The sequence below is a fragment of the Tribolium castaneum genome, chromosome 1 (genome assembly GCF_031307605.1).
Source record: "Tribolium castaneum strain GA2 chromosome 1, icTriCast1.1, whole genome shotgun sequence".
Classification (NCBI taxonomy): Eukaryota; Metazoa; Arthropoda; class Insecta; order Coleoptera; family Tenebrionidae; genus Tribolium; species Tribolium castaneum.
The window spans coordinates 9391809-9413183 of record NC_087394.1 but is presented as its reverse complement, the minus strand read 5'-3'; the positions used below and the strand labels follow the sequence as shown (position 1 = coordinate 9413183).

At 29.5% G+C, this 21375-nt stretch overlaps 2 protein-coding genes across 2 annotated transcripts; both read left to right on the top strand.

Moving 5' to 3' along the window:
* The first annotated feature begins 811 nt into the window (after positions 1-811).
* On the top strand, positions 812-10239 carry LOC103314494 (sensory neuron membrane protein 2). Its single transcript, XM_008200740.3, has 9 exons — positions 812-1069; positions 3051-3208; positions 3419-3560; positions 3809-4075; positions 4125-4336; positions 4543-4739; positions 9072-9190; positions 9804-9929; positions 9988-10239. Exons 1-9 carry the CDS (start codon positions 944-946, stop codon positions 10135-10137), a joined length of 1497 nt encoding a protein of 498 aa, XP_008198962.1. The 5' UTR covers positions 812-943; the 3' UTR covers positions 10138-10239.
* Positions 8181-19459, top strand: Lyz (lysozyme). The gene is made up of 4 exons (NM_001166023.1): positions 8181-8667; positions 11740-12114; positions 14607-15066; positions 18970-19459. The coding sequence occupies exons 1-4, from the start codon at positions 8181-8183 to the stop codon at positions 19418-19420; spliced, it is 1773 nt and encodes a 590-aa protein (NP_001159495.1). The 3' UTR covers positions 19421-19459.
* Positions 19460-21375: the final 1916 nt, after the last annotated feature.

Genomic DNA, 21375 nt, shown 5'->3' with positions numbered 1-21375 from the left:
GTATCTATGTGGGGAAGCCCCAAATCTTTATTTTTTTCTATATTTGAACTACGGAAGCAATTCTCTATAATGTTCAACTCAAAATTCGCCAATTTTGAGACACCCTGTATACTTTTTTAAGTTTGAAACTAAAGACCGTAAACATTCTGTATCATTTATGACTGACCTTTAAATTTAATTTTAATATCTTAAAAAATCTTTAAAGAAGTTTTACTTATCTGGCGTTGCCAGATCTTATTCAAGGTAGGTGTACAAAAAAGAGTTTCCATCCAAATATTTTTTTTTCAATAAAGCACCTTAAATTTTTGCGTGTATAGCTTTTATTGATGATATCTGTTTATTATTTTTTTCTGAAACCGATTTTAAGCTCAAAGGTATTAATTTTAAATCTTAAAAATCTTAAATCCAAAAAACTTAGCATAGGGGATTGAATAACCGAAATAACTCAAAAGCTAAGAATATGATTGTGTAGAAATTCTAGAACTACCTAAATATATTTCGAAAATTTATTCCTATCATCAAATTAACTTCGTAATAAAACCCATAATGGTAGTTATAGGTGCTTAACAAGAAGCATTTCTAAATTCATTATCATTGGGGCAATGGTGAGCACCAGTAGATAATTGATCATTTAAAAAAATGGGCCGTTTATTTACTTACTGATCAAGATACAATGCAAAAAAGTCCAGTATAATACATATGAATAAGTCAAGGTTAATGTTATTTGACGATTAAATCATGAAAAATTACAATAATTTTCTCATGTTACCATTGGTATTTTATCAGATATAATGGTAATACATTTTTGATGATAGTATGGTAGTGAGCTTGCAGTTGGTTACACGTAACATCCGACCAACGGTACAGTTCCATTTGCATTTCATGCAAGAAAATCAAAAAATTGCAACAAATCTAATATAAATATAACAATCAAATCACCAACATGAAAATAATAGTGAATACAAAAGTTTTAATTTATTGTGCAGTGTCTGGAACTGTGCTTTCGGTAATGGGAGTACTTCTCGGTTTTAAAATTTTTCCAATGCTTGTAGATAAAAAAGTTTGGGAGGTAAGTGATTTAAGTGAATTAATAGTACAATGCATTTATTTAATTTCAAACGAAATTCAACATAATAGCAAGAATCTGTGCAACAGGTATCGACGCAATTCATGTTCACTATTTTATGAATGACTGACTATGTGAGTAATACATAATAACAATAATGGGGAATTGTGGTTACTGTTCAATATTTTTACTGTCGGAAGCCATTTCGGAAAGTCTTGGTTTTAGCAAAATTGTAAAGTTGAATTGTGAAGATATTTTAAGAAATCAAAAAAATCGTTAATGTCTATAACTAGCGACTGTGGCATGTTGGTAAAATGTTTTTTGAATTTTCTTTTTATTTTAAAGTTAAATTGAAAATCTTTTGAAAGGTTTAGAAACGGTAAATAGTAAGACATAAAAAAAATTAAAACATTAAAGAAGAAAGAAATTAATAAAATACCTAGTTCACAATACAACGATAGTTTTAGAAAACAAATTTTTGTTGTGTAATTGGAGTTACCTAACCGCTCGAGTTGCATTTAATCCTTTAATCGCGCTAAGCATTTAGTAACATTTTTTGGTCATTCGAGCCGGATATCAGCCGCTGAGGACAATTATTGTCACGTGTTAAACATTTTTTTATTTTTTTGTCATAGTGAAATATAATAAATTAGTATGGACAAAATAAGCCGAGAATATAAATGTAAAAGCTATTTTTGTGATGTTTCACTTAATGGCAAGTTTAATAAATAAACTAACTTTGTAGTTTTTCGCCGTAAATCGACAAAATAAAGGGGAAAAAACTTCATGTTCCCTTGCTAATAGTCAACGAAAGTTCACCATAAGTTGCAAATTAAGTTATCCTCAATAAATTTAAAAAACCAATTCGTCAACGTAATTTTAAATTCTAAAAGTTTTTTTATTTTTTAAAGCAGATTGTAATATAGTAACAATTTTTGGTCCTGCGAGCCGGATATGAATAGTAGGGTGTGTAACCCCTGGTCAGTGGACCAATTACTTCGAGAAGTCTTGAGCAATTAAGGTTGCCCATGTTACAATTTATTCACAAAAGAATAATTTTTGTCAAAGTAAGAAATAGGTAAATACGAACAAAATAAGCCAAAAATATAAATTTACAAATTCTTTTATGTTGTTTTACTTAATGGTAAGTTTAATAAATTTACCATCTTTGTGATTATTCGCATTAAATCGACAAAATAACATAGAAAAACAGTTCAGAAAATTAAAAAATTATACAGGTTTTGTTTAAACCATGTGAACCTTGTTAAAAGCCAACAAAAGGTTACCATAAATTGAAAACTACTATAGCTACAAGGATCACTCTACCATTAAGTTATCCTCAATAGGTTATAAAAAATTCGTCAAAACAATTGTAACAATGGTTGGAAACATTTTTTGGTCCTTCAAGCCGGATATCAACTCTAGGGGCTATAACCTCCAATATAACTAACTAATTACTTCGAGAAGTAATAAATAACTTTTGTCAAAGAAAAAAATTGGTTATAAAGAACAAAATTGGCCGAAAACATAAACAATTTGTAATGTTTTATGTCATCTCCTAAAATTGGTAAAATTTTAAATATATAAGCCAATTTTGTAGTCTTGGCCTTAAATCGACTAAATAAAGAATAAAAATAGTTCAAAACTTCTGTAGTTCATCAATACAGAATGAAGTTATCTTCAGTAGGTTTTGTCAACTTAACTTTAAATTCTAAGAGTTCGTTAATTTTTTATAAATAAATACGCCAAGGAAAATATCAAACTTTTCTCTCTCTATTGTTCACATACGATTTTTTTCTTCATTTAAAATGGTAGTGTATGTCTTTATTCTAAATGCTCATATGCCTCAAATCACAAGTTAAGATACTTTTAATAGCAATTTTTAAATTACTAATTTTTTGTTAATAATGTTAATCTATACATTTTTTTATTTTCTAAATAGGTGACAATTATATCACTATTCGTATAATAATTATAATTCTAGAATTCCATTTTACAAGAAAATACTCGTCAGTGGGAACTATTTAGAAAAATTCCATTTCCATTTCAAATTAAAGTCTGCTTTTTTGATGTCCAGAACGTAGATGAGATACTGCAAGGTGCAAAACCTGTTGTTAAAGAAGTTGGACCTTATGTCTACAGGTAAGTGAAAAATAAATATTAATAATAATAAGTTTTCAAATTCTAATTTTTAATTAAATCTTTTGTGTTTATTTCCAGTTTCCTCCTCATTGATTATCTACCCGCATACCTTCACTTTAATCAGTCATTACTCATTATTAATGTCAATAATAGTTCAACAAATGCTTTCTAATATTAATCACCTGATGGTTTAATCTAAAACTATTTCAGATTATTTCGCTGGAAAGACGATATTGAATGGAATGATGATGAAATATCGTATTATGATTACATGAAGTTTGAATTTGATAAAAATGCTTCTGGAAAATTATCAGATGAAGATGTTCTAACAATTCTTAATTCCCCTTTTAACGTAAGTAATTAACATATCGTATTGATTTAACCATCAAACTGTCAAAAAAATTAATGAAACACTTAAGTATATTTCTTCACTTTTGTTATGCAAATTATATCAATTTTTTTATCTCAAACATCTTTGATTATGCAAACGATACAAATGAAAAAACGCAGATTGTTAACAGTCATCTATCACTGCTGTCAGTGATTGTAGTCAAGATTTATGTAATGAATAAAACATTGACCATTTTTATGTATTAACAGGCTCTGCTGATGACTGTCGAAGAATTATCTTCCACCCTCCTGGCCACTGTCAACGATGCTCTCCCTATCATTTTTAACAAAAACAACGGCCTCTTCATAACAGCAAAAGTGAAAGATTTGCTGTTCGAAGGAATGATCATTTGCGAAAATGGGGGCGAAAGCGACTTTGCAGCTAAGATGATTTGTAAGCAGTTCAAAGCGAAAGCTAAAGTCGCCAAAGGCATGTCCATCGTCAACAAATCAATCAATTATTCGTACCTCAGTTTTGTAAATATTACCTCCAACTTATTTTAGTTCATGAAAAAATTCTTTTTAGAAAAATAACACTCATCTTGGACGTTTAACAATCAAAAGTGGCTTAAAGGAAAAAGAAGACGTTTCAACTTTGGTAAAATATAACAATGAAAGTCACGTCTCCGTCTGGAGGGATGATAATCCGGTGTGTAATGAAGTCAAAAGCACGACGACTTTTCGGCCTTATGTTACGCCAAATATGACGTTTGATGTGTTTTCCGAGGACATCTGCAGGTTATCTCAGTTTGCTAATTAAGGAATTTTTCCTTGAGTGGTCACAAAGTTCATTATCAAGGAATTTATTAATAAACGAAATGTCACTGACATTATAAATTATTATCTTTAATAAATTCCCAACATCTTGCATCTCATTATCGGCATTTTTGCACAAATCTATTAAAAATCTCGAATTCAATTTTGACGATTGTTATTATTTGTAGACGTTTAAAAATGGCATATCAGTCCAGAGAAATGGTGAAAGGGATACAAGGATATAAATATGTTGTAACGAATGATTCCTTCAATGCTCCTAAAGTAAACACAGACAATTATTGTTACTGTGTTAACCGGAGTAGAACTTTGGAAGGAGATTTTGGATGTTTACTAGATGGACTTTTGGATATGACAAATTGTGTAGGTAAGGGATAAATTTTATTGGAATTTCCTTAAACATTGAGAACACTGATAAACAAAGACAGTAATTATTGTTTTGTTTACATTTAATAAAGATAAGAAAGGTTTTTTGAATGATTGGTAATCCCCTACAAGGAAATGTGTAAAAAATAGACTCAATACCAAGAAGATTTGTTTATGATTGTCAATGATGGAGTAATTACACAAAATAACACAATGAAGGAGACTTTTTCCTTTTCTGATAACAATGATAGTTGATAACAATAAAATTTTACCAATTTTTTAAATAAAGTTAAAACCAAAGCTAAGTAAACAATTTGAATTTCCATTAAAGAAAAATTTAAAACCCCTTGAATAAATCTACTTTTGTATTTTCTGCAAATAAATAAAAAAATTCAGAACAATTTTTTTTGACATTAGATTTACACAAGGTGAGTCCGCTAAAAGCAATATACTGTTTTTACTGTAGGTATTTCAAAAACTAATTAACTTAGCTAGAATTCTTCTTTTGCAACTAAATATTTTATATTTTCTCTATGCATTAATCAACTAAAAATTTATTATAATATTTAACACCAATAAGTTGCTGCATAAAAAAATATTATTATTTGATGTCATTTTAAAATAGATGACTCCTAAATATTGTTTTGTACCCGAAATACGACGTTAAAAAATGTTGCTAACTTTAAAAAAGAATTAGAAAAAAGTAAAAATTCAAATAAATAGTAAAATTATTTTACTAACAATTTTTTTATGAATTTTTTTACGTATTAGTTAAGCATTGTTTGTTTAAACATAACAGAAATCATATTATGCGATTTTCTAAAATTTTGATCTAGTTATCGGGTTAACGTAACTGTCACGGATAACTAGACTTAGGGGAACATTTTGAACGTATTGATAAATAAAGCGATGCTGAAGATATTTACGCAATACATTTCACTGCTGAACTGAGGTAACTGTCGTGGATCACTAGATCAAAATTTTTAATAAAAAAATTAATCATTCATAAAATTAATTAATTAATTTTATTAATATATTAATTAATAATTAATTATTAATTAATAAAATTAATATTCATTAATCATTAATGAATTCATGAATATTAATTATATTAATTAATAATTAATTATTAATTAATAAATTAATAAAATTAATGATTAATGAATATTTTGATATTTTAATTTTTTAATTGTTCAAACTTATAATCGCCGTTATTCATTAAAGCACGAATGAACAAATAGCGAATGAGTGCCTCCTAATATGTAGTTGAGATTATTATAATCCCTCATAACCAAACGAGTTAAATACAAGATTTTTTTCGTTAACCGCAAACTCTTACTTTGGTGATAAAATTTGAACTTAACTCCAAATCAAAACCAATTGTAAACCAATTTCGTTTTTTTTTAATTTCAATTTTAACTTTGACAGTTGACAAAAATTACTTTAAATTAAATGTAAACTGTTTCCAAAAACGGATCGCCAGAAGTAGGTAATTGTTACCTCAACGGACAGTTTAGGGGGCACTTTATATACATTTACCGATTTGAAAGAGGTAGATTTTTACTAATTGTAAAACGTTTTTTAAAACTCAGACTCCACCATAGAGCAGGAATTCTTTTTTTAATTAAAACCACAAAAAGTGTTACGTTTAAAACCCCTTGATCCATATTTTGGTATTTTTTCAGAAATTTCTTTCATTTTAATTTGACCATGAGAATGCGAAACATACAAATAAATAAAAAAAAAACCTGACAAATTTCTTATGGTCTTTCGGCTTATATACCTACATAGGTGATTGTGCTAAAAGTTCAATGTGAATTTTTTCAGAAGTTAGTATGTTTCTATAATTCTGTATAATTAAAATTAATTAATTAATTGTAAAAAAACGTCAAAAAATGTCGCTAGTTTCAAGAAATAATGAATTAAATATAAATTCAAATAAATAATAAAGAAATTTTGGGGCAAATAACACTTTTGTTACGTATATTTTTCTCAAAACATCATTTACGTATCGTTTGCAGTTTGTGTTACAATAACACTAGAAATTATACAAAATTAATGATTAATAAATATTTTAATATTTTTAGTTTTTAGTTACTCACTAAACTAATTTGTTAATAAAGATAATTAATCATCGATACAGTTTTATTAATATAAATAAATTCATTAATTAATTGTAGGCGAGTTGATTCCAACATTTTTTTGTTGACCGCAAACTCTTATTCTAGTAAGTTTAATCATAAGAAATGATAGAAAAATTCTGAAAACATTCAGAAATAAATAAAGGAGTTACTAATAACAAGCGCTGATTTTTGTGTGATTGGTAGTTTTCAAAATAGATTTTCAAAAAATAGGTTGATAATTAACGAATGTTGTTTAATTTGTAGTGATTTCAAAATTAAATTTTTATTCAGACAGATACGGAATTCTTGAAATACATGCAAGTGCAGCAATAAATTTTTTATTCACAACCTGGTTACCTACATTTCTGGAATTTGAGATCACGTACGATTACATCCTTCAAGTGCATTTTAAATAAGTTTTTTACAATTATTTATATTCACTGATTAGACATTTAAAGCTGCGTGTTTCTTGGGTCAAGGAGTAGAGATCCGTATTTGCGATACATATTTTATTCCAATTATTAATTTAAAAAAGATAGGGATTTGGTAAACAAACTGACATTTTGTTGTACCTGTTAGTTTTTATTATTATTAAATAAAATATGTAAATGTGAAAAAAATATACAAAACAAATAGTAGTCGGAATAAGGCAGTAGCAGTTCTAACCGTATATTTTGTACGTTATAATGAGATGATCTAACAAAAATCAAAGAGCCGTGCAAATTTTTAGCATTCAACCTTGAAAACCTTAGATAAAACAAATATTGATGCCAACAAAAATATGCAGATGTAATTTTTATTATTATTCAAGCAGCATGTTGCATTCATAATTTAACTTTTTTATGTTCCATGAAGGAAGGAAATATCAAATCAATTCATTTACTTGTTGCGTGTTTAACATATTGAAATTACACACTCGTGTCAAAAGTGAAGGTAATCCACTAGCATCAATTATTTCACAATTATCAGTGTCCTGGCTAAAAAATCGTACAATTGTGTACAATCCCGAAAATTATCGATAAATAATAACAATAGTTTTGTTTACTTTGGTGTAATGAAGCAACAATCAAAAATAAAAAATTGATACGTTGTTCATAATAAATAGTAAATGTCACACCTCTCTAAGGGGTCACACCTCACGCCTGTCATTAGAACATTTTAACATTACCTCTAATTACCCTTTCTTTAAACGTTCATTAAACGCTTCCTTATGCAAATGAGTCTTCTTAGCTCTGATAATCAGTGTTAAGAGAACAGGTCTGGGTCACTACGAATTCGCTATAAAACGCACGTTTACCTTCATCTCACCTCAGTCAATAATGGCAGAACTCTTCGTGCTTTTTCTGGTCGCAATAACCTTTGTCGAGTGTAAAGTGTACGATCGTTGTGAGTTAGCCCGCGAATTGAAACATGTTCATAAATTTCCCGGCCATCAAATCGCGACCTGGGTTTGCATCGCCAAACACGAATCAACCTTCAACACATCGGCTGTCAACCGTGGTAGTGGAGATCACGGACTTTTCCAAATCAGCGACTTGTTCTGGTGCTCACCACCTGGCAATGGCTACGCCTGTAATGCCCCCTGTTCGGCCTTTGAGGACGATGACATAACCGATGACATTGCGTGTGTTAGAAGGATTTTTAAAGAGCATTCGGTTCTGTCAGGCAATGGGTTTAATGCCTGGGCTGTGTATCCCTTGTATTGCAAACAAGACGCATCCAAATACATTGAGGGATGCTTTGATAACGAAATTGATAGCAATATCAGTGGAACTACCACAACAACTTCGCCTGATGTTGACGATGGTGATGATGTCTACGAGTTTCCACCCCTGCCAACACCTCCAAAAAAAAGCAAAAAGGAAAAAACACCCTCTAGAGTTTTCACCACCGCAAAACCAAATCAAATTTCACCATTTACTAAACCATTTAAAAATGCCAAAACACCAAGTACAACAAAACCATTCAGGTTATCTAGCACGAAACCACCTTTTAGTTTTCACAAGTCGACCACTATCAAACCGTTATCATTTGTATTTGAAAATGTGCATTCGGACCATAAACGCGAACAAAAATTGTACGGTGCAGACCAGTCTGAATATTCGTTTTTGTGGAAAAGGAACGGTTTTAGATTAGTTAGAAATTAATTCATTTGTCGTTTAAGTTAAAATAGTTTCTTAGTTGTAGTTTTAGTTAATGGTAATTTTAAGGTGCTCCTGTTCTGTTATCTTTTCCACATTTGCTCTACGGCGATAAGAAGTATTTAGCTTCAGTTGATGGTCTACATCCGGATCCAAAATTGCACGAAACTTTTGTCATCCTAGAACCGGTAAGTTTCATCGTAACATGCGCTTTAAAATGGCAATTAAAAAGCAATTATGTACTGAATTTATGAATAAATATTTGTAAGTGGTGGAAATAAATTAAGTAAACAAATTATTGACATTTAGAATGGTGTAAGATGACTTTTATTATATTTAATTGTTTAATAATCTTACAATATATTTTTCCATGAAATTTTTGCAGGGTATACAAACATACCTACATCATAATCAGCTAGAAAATGTGTCGTCTTAATGCTACTTTATAAATGTTTTTTTTAAATACACACTGGACCAAGTAACACGCAAAACTCATTTCTTTGCTGTGAGTTATTCATCAAAAAAAAAATTTGGAACAGGTCGATTTTATTTTTTTAAGTCACGACTCGCATTTATGTTTACTGTTTTTTTTTCTGATAATAATTAAAAAAACATTTAAAAATGAATTTAATTTTGTAATAATTTGTGAAATATCTGTAGTTAAACTTGATCAAAACAGTACTATTTCGCTGAGCTCATGTATAAAATAAACTTGTAATCCACCTTATTTTTTTAATTTATGTGGCAATGTAATCATCTACTGTAATTCAATTATTTTAGAATTTTAATGGTAATTTTCAGACCTCCGGAGCTCCGTTGCAAGTAGCTAAAAGAGTTCAATTTAATATGTTCATTCGTGCTATTGAAGACATCACAAGTATTGAAAATGTAACAAATGCACTTGTCCCAATATTTTGGTTAGAAGAGGTAAGATTATTACAATAATTATTATTTTACTACAAAACTGCATCATTTATTATTGCAGTCAATGACATTAGATGACGAATATATCAACATAATAAAAAAAACTTTACTCAACAATTTGAAAATACTGGAAATCATCAAATGGAGTTTGATTGGAGTGGGAGGTGTAGTTACTGTAGTTTCATTACTTCTCTTTGTAAATAAAAACTAAGTGTATTATTTATTTTCTGTATTAACATTGTGTTTTTTTACCGAAAAGTGTTTGCGGATGTTAACTTTAAAATCTTATTTGAATAAAATAACCGTTAAGTTATACTGCTGTTTTCTTATTCCTGCATAGGTAATAATAATAAACAATGATGTACAAATGTGATCTCTGATAAAATCCACTTTGAACCCAAATTTTATCGGTTATCATCCAAATTCGCCAATTCCAATACCTGTATCTGTTCTATCAAAACACTCATCTTGTCTCTACCTCAACCGATAAAGAAACCGAAACTGCTTTCTTGAAAATTATAATTTATTAATTTGGCATAATAATGAGCAATTCTAAAAATTTTTGAAAGTATGGTCACAAATTGTAAATAATGATCACAGAAACAAATTATTTAATTTTTTTATTATTTTAAATAGTACCTACGGTATTGTTATTATATCGAGCGTTCAAATAAAAACCTTGGCTCAGGAGACTGTGGAATCTTCTTTTGTTTTATAATTTTCCAGTGTAGAATTTGGACAGTCGCTGAGGCCACAGCCATTACGAAATGTCAATATTGTCAAACGAAAATCTTCTTTGATTTCATTCAAAAACCTGCTGAAAGTTAAATCAAGCACCACAGCAGAAATGCGCGCAGTGACCCAAGACAGCCTTAACTTCAAAAAATAGAAAAAAATAGTCTAAAAAATTTTGGTGATTTAATTTTGCTGCCCCTTTTAGACCTTCGATGCAAATACACGGGCGTACTTGGATAAATGAGTGGGTTTGTGACTGGAACTCTTAATCGAAACAGTTGGTCTAAATTTTATTTAGGCTTTCAAGTGAACCTGGCTAGAATGAGTCAAAGAACAAACTAAGAACATGTTTGTTGTAGGGAAAAAGCATGCATTAACAGAATACTCCAGATTCCGGCAACCTTTTTCTTCCGTTGCGGAAGTACGATTCCAACATAAACATTATATGTTGTTGGGAAAAAAGACATGTTTAACACTCGAACAACGAACTAAAGCAAAATAAAATGCAAAATTCGCACAGTGCAGTCACACAAGAAATTGTGCACTCACACACAATTATGGAGTTCTGAAAAGAACTGATTTTTTTAAAGTTGAACAGAGAGAAAAATCCGATGAAACAGGACTAAATGCAAAGCAAAATAAGTAACGATTACAAGGGTGGGAAAGTACCTAATCTCAAAACTTTTTGACATCCATAAATGAGTGCCGGCAACTATTTCCGGATCCGATTACACTGTTCCCAAGTTCAAATTTAAAGCACAGTCAACTGGGCCCAGGTTTTTAAATGAACGCACGATAGCTTCGCATTTTGATAATTTTGCATTCGGACAAACTTATTGCCAGAAAAGTGTAACAAACTTTTGTGATAAAAGTATTCTTGTACGCCGTTTAATTACATTAGGAAAATCCAACCACTATCAGTCAGTTGGTTTTATTATCAAAACAATGCGTAAAAAACCGAGGCTGTAGTTCAATATAAAACACAAGAACTTGCGTTTTAACATCAGTATATCCAAGATGAGTCCTTTGAGCAAAATACTTGTGTTCCTCTTTGTCTCGCTTTGTGTTTCACTTCAAGTTAAAGCAAAAATTTTCGAACGATGTGAACTTGCTAAAGAATTGAAAAAGAACCATTTGCCTGGAACTCAACTGGCAACATGGATGTGCATCGCAAAATATGAATCGCATTACAACACTGCTGCTATCAACACGCAAACAGGAGACCATGGCTTGTTTCAAATAAGCCAAATTTATTGGTGTTCAAACAGCAACAAACCAGGGAAAGGGTGCAATGCCAAATGTTCCGAATTTCGAGATAACGACATTCGGGACGATGTTGCCTGTGTCAAGAAGATCTACAAAGAACATCAAAGACTGTCCGGAAATGGGTTCAATGCCTGGGTGGCTTACAAGAAATATTGCACAGGAAATAATGATCATTTCATCAAAGGATGCTTTTAAAAAATAAGTATTATTGTAACATTATATAACGTATCAATAAAATGTTTTAACAAAAATGTAGTTTGTTGGTACTTGTTGGACACCAGTAAGGAAGTAAAATTCTAATGGGACAATTAGGATTTGGCAGAAAATCTTAAAAGTATAAAAGAACAGAATAAAAGTTCACGCCCTTTTGACCACTTTCCGAGAGAAAATGTTTCTACAGGCTTCACTAACACCAACATTTTCTTTATTTTTTTTATTTAAATTTAGATCAACTTTAACTTATTCATTAGAGAGAACAACATCGCAGAGGAAATCAAAAATGTTAACTATCAGTTCATAAAAAATACATCATTCTCTTAAATACCTTCCATACCAAAGGAGTGAGAGCTTTAGACTTTAGACAGGGTATTCTAGCGAGTTGATAAAGTCTTTTATTGATCACTAAATGTCGGTTTTTTATAGCTATTAATAATACGAGTGCGAAAACACAAGCTTAAAGTTCAAGGGCTGTCATTATGCAACGAGCGTACGCGAGTTGCATGACACCCGAAAACCTTAAGCGTTTTCGCATAAGTGGTATCCAAAATTGTTTTTGTTGGAATATTTTAATTTAAAACACGGTAATATGAGAAGCGTGTTTTAAAATAGTGAAAACACGTTGCTATCGGAAGTGTGTTTTAAAATAGTATATATAATCTAAAATTCAGATATTAAAAAGAAGGCTTAAAATGTTACCAACAGAAAAAAAAATTTACAACATTTATACAGAGTGATATAAACTCGATTACAAATTTTGAAAAATTGACTTCTCTAGTTCGTTCACTCCTTCAAAAAATTATAACATTTTTAGTTAGTTAGTGATTAGTTAGTTAGACAAATAGATTGGAATCATATTCATGCCGTCTCTTCATAAAACACATGATAACCGTTTGTGAAAAACATGACCATTAATCAAACAGTCACTAGTCTGACAACTACTGTCATAGATTTCCAAAAATTAAATAATTAAATGTGTATTTTTTGTATCTATTGATATTTGGATGCGTACATTAGGTGCATGCCTCGTAAAGTTATGTGAAACACCCTGTATGTAGACAAAAACTTCCTGCCTCTCCTAAAATTATTTTCAAGGACATATAGGTACTGAGTGTTTTAGAAATAATTAACTACAATACAAACTTCAGCTTCTCAAAATAATTTTTTGCATTTTTGATTTTTGGATGTAGCTTTTAATACCTAAGATTATTATGATCAATTTAAAACGCTTTGAGTTTTTTGGCAAAACACTCTTAAAAAATTCATTAAATCGTAATGTGAAATAACAAAAAAAGGTAGCTTAAAAGAAAAATAAACGAACTTAGTGCTTTAACATTTTTTTGGTGAGTTGCAGTCGATGAGAAATAGTTATTTATTATTATACAAGACGATAAAATTTTGTTTTACATTGAAAGACGCTTAAAAAGATTATGGTGAATTTTATCGTTGTGTACAAAATTTTATTCCATCCCCCATTATTTATTAATTATTGAGTTACTTTAATTGGCAATAATTATAAACATGAAAAATAAATAAATAACAATGGTTGTAAACCATATTTCTCTAGACGATAAAATTTCGTTTTACCAAGAAGTATTATAAAGCGTGAGTTTAAAAATAAACTAACACATCAAACAAATAGTAGTAAAAAAGTTCATTGTCCCAGTATATTATAGACAGTGGTAAAAAAGGATAAGATATTTTTGACAAAAACAAACAACATCTTACGCGTTACTACCGCATTATATTGAAGTCAAGGACAAAATATAGTATACAACCCTCTAAATTAAATTACGTTAATAATAGTTAAGATTTCATCTTGAAAGTTTATTTTTATTGTCTCTCAATTTAAATGCAATAGTTAATTTGATTTCACATTTTTTTTGTTTCATATTGTATAAAAAAATAGAGAAGCCTGCAATTGGTAGAAACCGTTCTATATATGTAACATCGTTAAAAAAAAATTGAAGTTGAAGAAAATATTAAAACAAAAAATATAATTTTGAAACACATAATCTAGTCTTCACAACGACTTGAAACTGTTGATCTAAAGTAAAAATTGTGAATTTACACAGAGTTAAAAAAATACGAGAGGTCGAAGATCGACTAATCAAAGTTGGACTATAAATGTTTGCTCCTCTCTAAAACATAAATTTTTAAATAACTACAACAGATAATAGAAACTAAATTTTGTTTTAGTCTCTGATGAAGACATTTGTTGTAAAGAGGTAAAGAATTATTTTTTATAAATAAATTGTACTTTTTTGTATTGCAACTTAGAAAGAAAACAATCTAGGTCGAAAAACAGTAACAATTTTTTTCCCAGAAAAGTATAATAAACTTTTATGATAAAATGTATGCATTGTATGTCGTTTTATTACATTCGGAAAATCCGTCCACAAAGTTGCTAATCGGCAGTTATCAAAACATTGCGAAAAACGAGATTGTAGCCCTATATAAAAGACAAAAACTTGCGTGTTAACATCAGTAAGTCCAAGATGAATCCTTTGAGCAAATTACTTGTGCTCCTCTTCGTTTCGCTTTGTGTTTCACTTCAAATAGAAGCAAAAGTCTTCAAACGATGTGAACTTGCCAAAGAATTGAAAAACAAGCACCACATCCCTGGAAATCAACTGGCAACATGGATGTGCATCGCAAATTACGAATCGGGTTTCAACACTGCTGCTATCAACAAGAAAACAGGAGACCATGGCTTGTTTCAAATAAGCCAAATCTACTGGTGTTCAAACAGCAACAAACCGGGAAAAGCATGCAATGCGAAATGTTCCGATTTTCGAAATAACGACATTAAAGACGATGTTGCCTGTGTCAAGAAGATCTACAACGAACATCAAAAACTTTCTGGAAATGGGTTCAATGCTTGGGTGGCTTACAAGAAATACTGCAGAGGAAATAATAACAAGTTCATTAAAGGATGCTTCTAGGAAATATGTATTTTAAACTGTTGTAATATCATGTAATAGTTCAGTAAAATGTTTTGCCAAAAAATTTGTTTGTTGCTTCCTAATAATTTTAATTATATAATTAATATTACCCGAAAACAAGCTCATCCGAAGCACACTTGACACCGATAGAGAAGTACAATTCAATTTGAATTTAGTCCACTATACATAAATTGAAATTTGATAGAAAATCTTAAAATATTCTTTCAATCAGTTTCCAACAGAATATGTTGTTTAATTAAATTTCTACACGTCTCACTAACATCAACCATTTTTTTTAGAATCAAACTAAAACTATTAGTATTTATTCATCTAAATTTAATCATTTTAGCTTATTCAACAAAGAGAACACCACTTTAGAATACCAACAAAATTAAAAACCAAAAACAACATGTCGTCATTAGAGTAGTTTTCAAGAGTTTTCAAAAAATAAAAATAAAAATAGTAAATAACATTAGAAAATCATTAAACTTTCCACTGAAGTAACTTCGACCAAGTGGGTTCTAAATGATGCCAACTATCAGTTTATATATCTTGTGAAACGCGATCCAAATCAAAACAGTGTAAAATTTTTCTTAAGTCTACAGAGTGTTTCAAAAATGGACTGCAATACAAACTTATGTTTATTTTTACTAAAACATCCAATATTTTTGCATTTTTGGATATAAATTTTAATTTTGATAATTTCAAGCTAAACTTTTTTTTAATAAATTGATCTTTTTAACGAAAATACACTCTTAATAAAAAATTAATTATACCATAACCAAGAATAACAAAAACAATTAAACTAAGTCACCTTATAAGAAAAACGTATGAGCTTAATGAATGGAGATTAATTGTGCACAAAAAAAAAAAAATTTCGAAAAAAAAGTCTTTCAATAGTTCAATCACCCAAAATTTAAAAAAAACACTCTAATTTTTTTGCATCTAAAATGCTTTTAAATTGCCTTTCTTAAAACGTGGCCCTTACAGAGTTAATCTAATGTATTGATTTTGATAGTTTAATAAAGGTAAGAGTAATATGAAGATTTTAAAATTTATTATCAAATTATCTGTGCAATCAGTTACTTCAGGTTAATGTTTTGGGTAACATTTAAGTCATAAAAATGGTTAAATGTAACCCGAAACGTGAACTTGAAAAATACTCAATTGTAAATCAAAAATCCAAATTTATTTATATAATTCCTATCTTTATTAAGATAATAATCTTATATTCTCATTGCTCATTAGCATTACTCAAAAGCTATTTAACTGTAAAATTTCCAAAAATTAGACCATAATTTCAGTGGTCGAAAAGTAAAATCTTCTGCTATTAAAACATTTAGCTACTAGTAAGTTTTTGTTATATAATTTATATTCTATTTATTCCACGAGTTTCTCAATTTTTCACCCTCCCAGTAGTTTTCTTCAAATTACCACTTTTTTCTAATTATTAGTTCTTCCAGTTTCAAGTTTCTCTGTGTCCCACCATTTCAATCTCTTATTTTTTTGGTGTTTCAGTGTTGTCTTGTTTTCAGTTTTTTGGTTTATCAGTGCCTTAGCTACGTAGAATAATAGCTTTTCAATTTGATAATTTTTTCAAATTTCAGTTCTCTATTGTTTTAGCTTCTTTGTCTTTTAATCGTTTAATTTCTAAGTGTTTAAATTTTCTAACTTTCTTAGTTAAACAATCTTTTGTATGTCTTTTAGTAAGTAGTTGCATAATCACTTATTTCTTTTGTCATTGTAAAAAATACAAGTACTTAAAAAAATTGTCCCTTGACTTGCACAAACACGCTACTTTTAGAAATGAATAGCACTTTTCATGGTAGAGAATTCACAATAATTCGAGTTTTATAATATTTTGCATGCTCTTTTAACTTTAACTTAATTTTCACACATTATAATTACAGATTACAATAATAAACTAATTTTTATCTAAATAAATTGCACTACTTTTACCACTCTGCTTCATGGAAATCAAACAATCGAGGTCGGAAAAACAGTTACAAACTTGTTCCCAAAAAAGTGCGATAACTTTTGTGATAAAGTATGTCGTTTTATTATTATATTATACAGGATGTTCCGTCTAAATCCCACATTTGAAGTATTGAAAGTTCTAATAACGATATTTGTTTGAAATAGATGGAAAGCTATGATTTTACTGCGTTTTTGGATTACTTGAGTTATTTTAAGACAGTTTTTATCAGCTTTCCCTATACTTATGTATAACCGTTTTCGAGATATTTAAGATTTTTTGAAAATTTTTAGATTTGCACCTGTCACTTAAAAAATCGGCAACTCTCTTAGTTTTAGAGATTTCGAAATCATATTTGGAGAATTGAAAATGAAAGCCCATATCTGTTCACCAGTGTGTTCAAAATTAGAAAAAAAGTTAATAAACCCAAAAATTTTAAGGTTGAGTTTGGACAACTTCAAGTACCCATAACTTAATTTTTTCAAATAGGATGTCCCAATTTTTATTTTACTAGATGGAAGAGAATTTTTTTCTGTATCGATCTGTATTAGCATTCCCGATACCCATCTGTGATAATTTTCAAGTTATGTTGCTTTTTTGACACTGTAGAAATTTTCTTACTAACCACAGCTATTTTTGCATAGTTTGCCATAAAAACTTTTCTGAATAAACAAACGACAAACTCTGTTCAAAATTGTGTTGTCCGTCCTGTGAAAACAACAGTTCATTGAATATTGGTTTAAAAAACTTTTATTTTTCACATTTTTTCCTTTTCATAGCAACCTATGATAAAGGCATATGGCTAATAAATTTCTCAATCCCAACAAAAAGTTATTGGAACTTGAAAACTATTAAACATAAGTATAGGGAATGCTAACACAAATCAATGCAGAATTAAATTCTCTACGATATAATGAAATAAAACTTGTGGCATTTCATTTGAAAAAATTGAGTTATGGGTGCTTAAAGTTCTCAAAACTTAACTTTAAACACTTGGGGTTTGTTATTCTTTTTATAGAAATTTGAAAACACAAAAAAAAAGATCTGGGCTTCCTGTTTCAAATAAGCTAAAAATATTTCCAAATTTAAAAAAATGGCAGAGTTATCGATTTTTGAACTGGAAGGTGCAAATTCATAAAAAAAACCTCAACATTTCGTAAACGGCTAAATTTAGGTATAGAGAAAGATTATGAAAACTACCTTAAAATAACTCTAGTAATCCAAAAACGCATTAAAAAATATAGCTTTCCATTTAAAATAAGAAAGTTGACAGCGCCATTTTGAAAATATGTTTATTGAGCAGGACCTAAGAGAATCTGGAAGTGTACAAATTTTCAGATGACTATCATTACTAGAACTCCCAAAACTTTTAATGTGGGATTTAAATGGCACACCTGTACATTCAAAAAATCCGACCACTATCACTGTCAATCGACAGTTGCTGTTATTATCAAAACATTGCGAAAAACGAAGTTTCCTGTGCCAAGAAGATCTACAAAAAATATTAAAAACTGTCTAGAAATGAGTTCAGCGCCTGAGTGGCGCAAGAAATACTGCAGCGAAAATAGCAACAAGTTCCTTAAAGGATACTTCTAGAAAATATGTATTTCAAGTATTAGAGCATCATGTAACCATTCCATAAAATGTTTTGTCAAAAAATTTAGTCTGTTGCTACCTGGTAATAACAATCTTTCGATTAATTGCTCGAAAACGAGCTCATCTTGAAGCACTCTCGACACAGATAGAGCAATAAAATTCTATTTTTGTCCTTATACACTAGAAACATTGCTTCACTTTTATTATTTACAGTAAACACTCAATATTTACAATTGCAAAAGGCAGATAATCTTGATAAAACAACAGCTTGGCGGGTATTTAAACAATCACTCTTTTGCAAAAATTGTAGTAACTTGTCTACAGTTGCAAAAATGAAACTTCTCGCTGTGGTTGCTATTTTCGCCTTTGCTTCGCTGAGCGAAGCAAAAATTTTCGATAAGTGTGAGTTTGCCAACACTATCAGAGGCTATGGTCTGTTCCCTGCAGAGCATATTTCCACATGGGTCTGTATCGCAAATTACGAATCCGCTTTTAACACCGATGCCACCAATACTGTGACTGGAGACCATGGGATTTATCAAATAAGTCAAATTTACTGGTGTTCGACTGGAGATAGTCCAGGAGGTGGTTGCAATAAGAGATGTGCCGATTTCCATAATGATGATATTAGTGACGATTCCGTGTGTGCTAAAGCCATCTTCGATGAACATCAGAGACTTTCCGGAAATGGGTTCAATGCCTGGACAACTTATGCGCCTTATTGTAGTGGAGATAATTCTGGGTGGATTGCTGGATGTTAGATTTAGCTTTTTTACATGTTAATAAAAAAATTCAAAGAGATTGCTTTTTTTATTTAATTTAATCACTGTAAGTGAAACCTGGCATTTAGAAGTAACAAAAAAAATTACAAACAATTAAAAGTAATAATTAATAAAAGCAATAGATTCAGAATTTTACAAAAAACCATAAAAATTTGTACTGAGGTTATGTTTGTATTTTAAATGATAGCAACTAATTCCGTTTAGTGAATACCAAGGTAAATAAACGATATGTGTATCACATCATCATGATCTACATGATTTGATCTTTGCAAAAACAATTATACAGGGTGACCCAAGGATGTGTACAGGGTGTTGTATAAAGTGTGGTGAATCAAAGTTATATATATTTTTTGAATGGAATACCCTATATATTTTTACATAGTTAGATTCTACACAAAAAATAATGTAACTTTGTATAAATTGTTACAGACCAATTACTCACCCCTAGGTCACCCTGTATATTCATTTGTCAAAAATTTTCTTGTTAGAAAATTATGAAAAAAACAGCAACCAACTTTACACATAAATAACAAATAAATAAAGTTAGCAGGAAAACTGCTATGCAATTATGTTTATACAAATCTGTGTTAAAAAAATAAATGCAATTAGGTATTTTTTAATTGACCATTGTTAATGTCAGTACTAACCGGTTACTTTACACTACTTTACTTTACATTATACAGTTAAGTTGTAGATTTTTAGATTATTTTAATTTTTAGCAGTTCTTAAAATCATAGTTAATTACCAGCTTATAAAAAAATCATATTTATGAACCTAAAAAAATTAAAAACAATTATGGCAGACACGTATTTTTTGACCAATAAGCGAGTTCTTAAATCTACAAACTGTTGAGAAGTGGCCACAATATTGCACAACTTATTAAATTAAAATCGTCGAAATCAACCTAGCAACCAACTTTACATATAAACACCGATTAAGCAGATAAGGAACATAAGCGATTATCTTTGTTTTTGTGATCAATCTTCCTGATTGATCCAAATTGCAAGTATTGTTAGAAGTGTACTTTATACCTACGTAAATACAACAATTGACGCATTAGATTTTGGAAATCTGAAATTTTAATTCTTAGAATTGTATTAAACAGTTTTGAATTGAATTTTGTAAGATAAGAAAATTTTAAAAAATATTGTTTACCACATGTCAATTAATGGGTGTAATAATAGTTATTTTTTCGGTGAGTTTGAGTATAAATTGGAGTCTTTATTTTACGAGTGGATATTTATAAAGCGATTTAGACGAAAACGGGTTTAATGCAATATTTTATTCTTCTAATTAGACTCAACAAGGCTCAAATTCCAAACTTCCTTAAACAGAAGAAAACCATGAATTTTGTCATAGTCGAAAAATAAAATTATTATTACAGTCAACTTAGATGTAGATTAGCTAGCAAGCTCATTATTGATGAAATTATTGATAGCAAAAAATACACATTTGTTTAGTAGAACTGATAAAAGAAATTGCTTTAAAACTCCACAACTTCAATCAAGCTAGTGAAAAACTTAATCGTAGTAAGTATAAAAAGTTTGCTGTTTCTTTTAAAAACAAACGAACAATGTTTTTCCTTAAACAGAAGAAAACCATAAATTTTGTCATTGTCGAAAAATAAAATTACTATTACAGTCAACTTCGATGTAGATTAGCTGGCAAGCTCATTATTGATGAAATTATTGATAGCAAAAAATACACATTTGTTTAGTGGAACTGATAAAAGAAATTGCATTAAAACTCCACAACTTCAATCAAGCTAGTGGAAAACTTAATAATTTAATTTAAAAACCAATAAATAATTGCTGACTGGCTTCGAATTTTTTTTTTAATAGTGTAAAACAATATTACATCCACAATAACTTTTGAAAGTGTAAATTAAAACAACAATTATTACTATTCTACAATCCAGTCAGAATATGAAGTAA

Excerpts from the sequence above, each read along its gene's own strand:
- LOC103314494 (XM_008200740.3), top strand. The coding sequence starts at position 944 with ATGAAAATAATAGTGAATACAAAAGTTTTAATTTATTGTGCAGTGTCT. Across the intron at positions 3,209-3,418 it reads GTTGGACCTTATGTCTACAG|ATTATTTCGCTGGAAAGACG; the intron begins GTAAGTGAAAAA and ends AAACTATTTCAG. Across the intron at positions 9,930-9,987 it reads CAATATTTTGGTTAGAAGAG|TCAATGACATTAGATGACGA; the intron begins GTAAGATTATTA and ends TTATTATTGCAG.
- Lyz (NM_001166023.1), top strand. The coding sequence starts at position 8,181 with ATGGCAGAACTCTTCGTGCTTTTTCTGGTCGCAATAACCTTTGTCGAG. Across the intron at positions 8,668-11,739 it reads TTCGCCTGATGTTGACGATG|TTAAAGCAAAAATTTTCGAA; the intron begins GTGATGATGTCT and ends TTTCACTTCAAG. Across the intron at positions 12,115-14,606 it reads TGATCATTTCATCAAAGGAT|ACAAAAACTTGCGTGTTAAC; the intron begins GCTTTTAAAAAA and ends CCTATATAAAAG.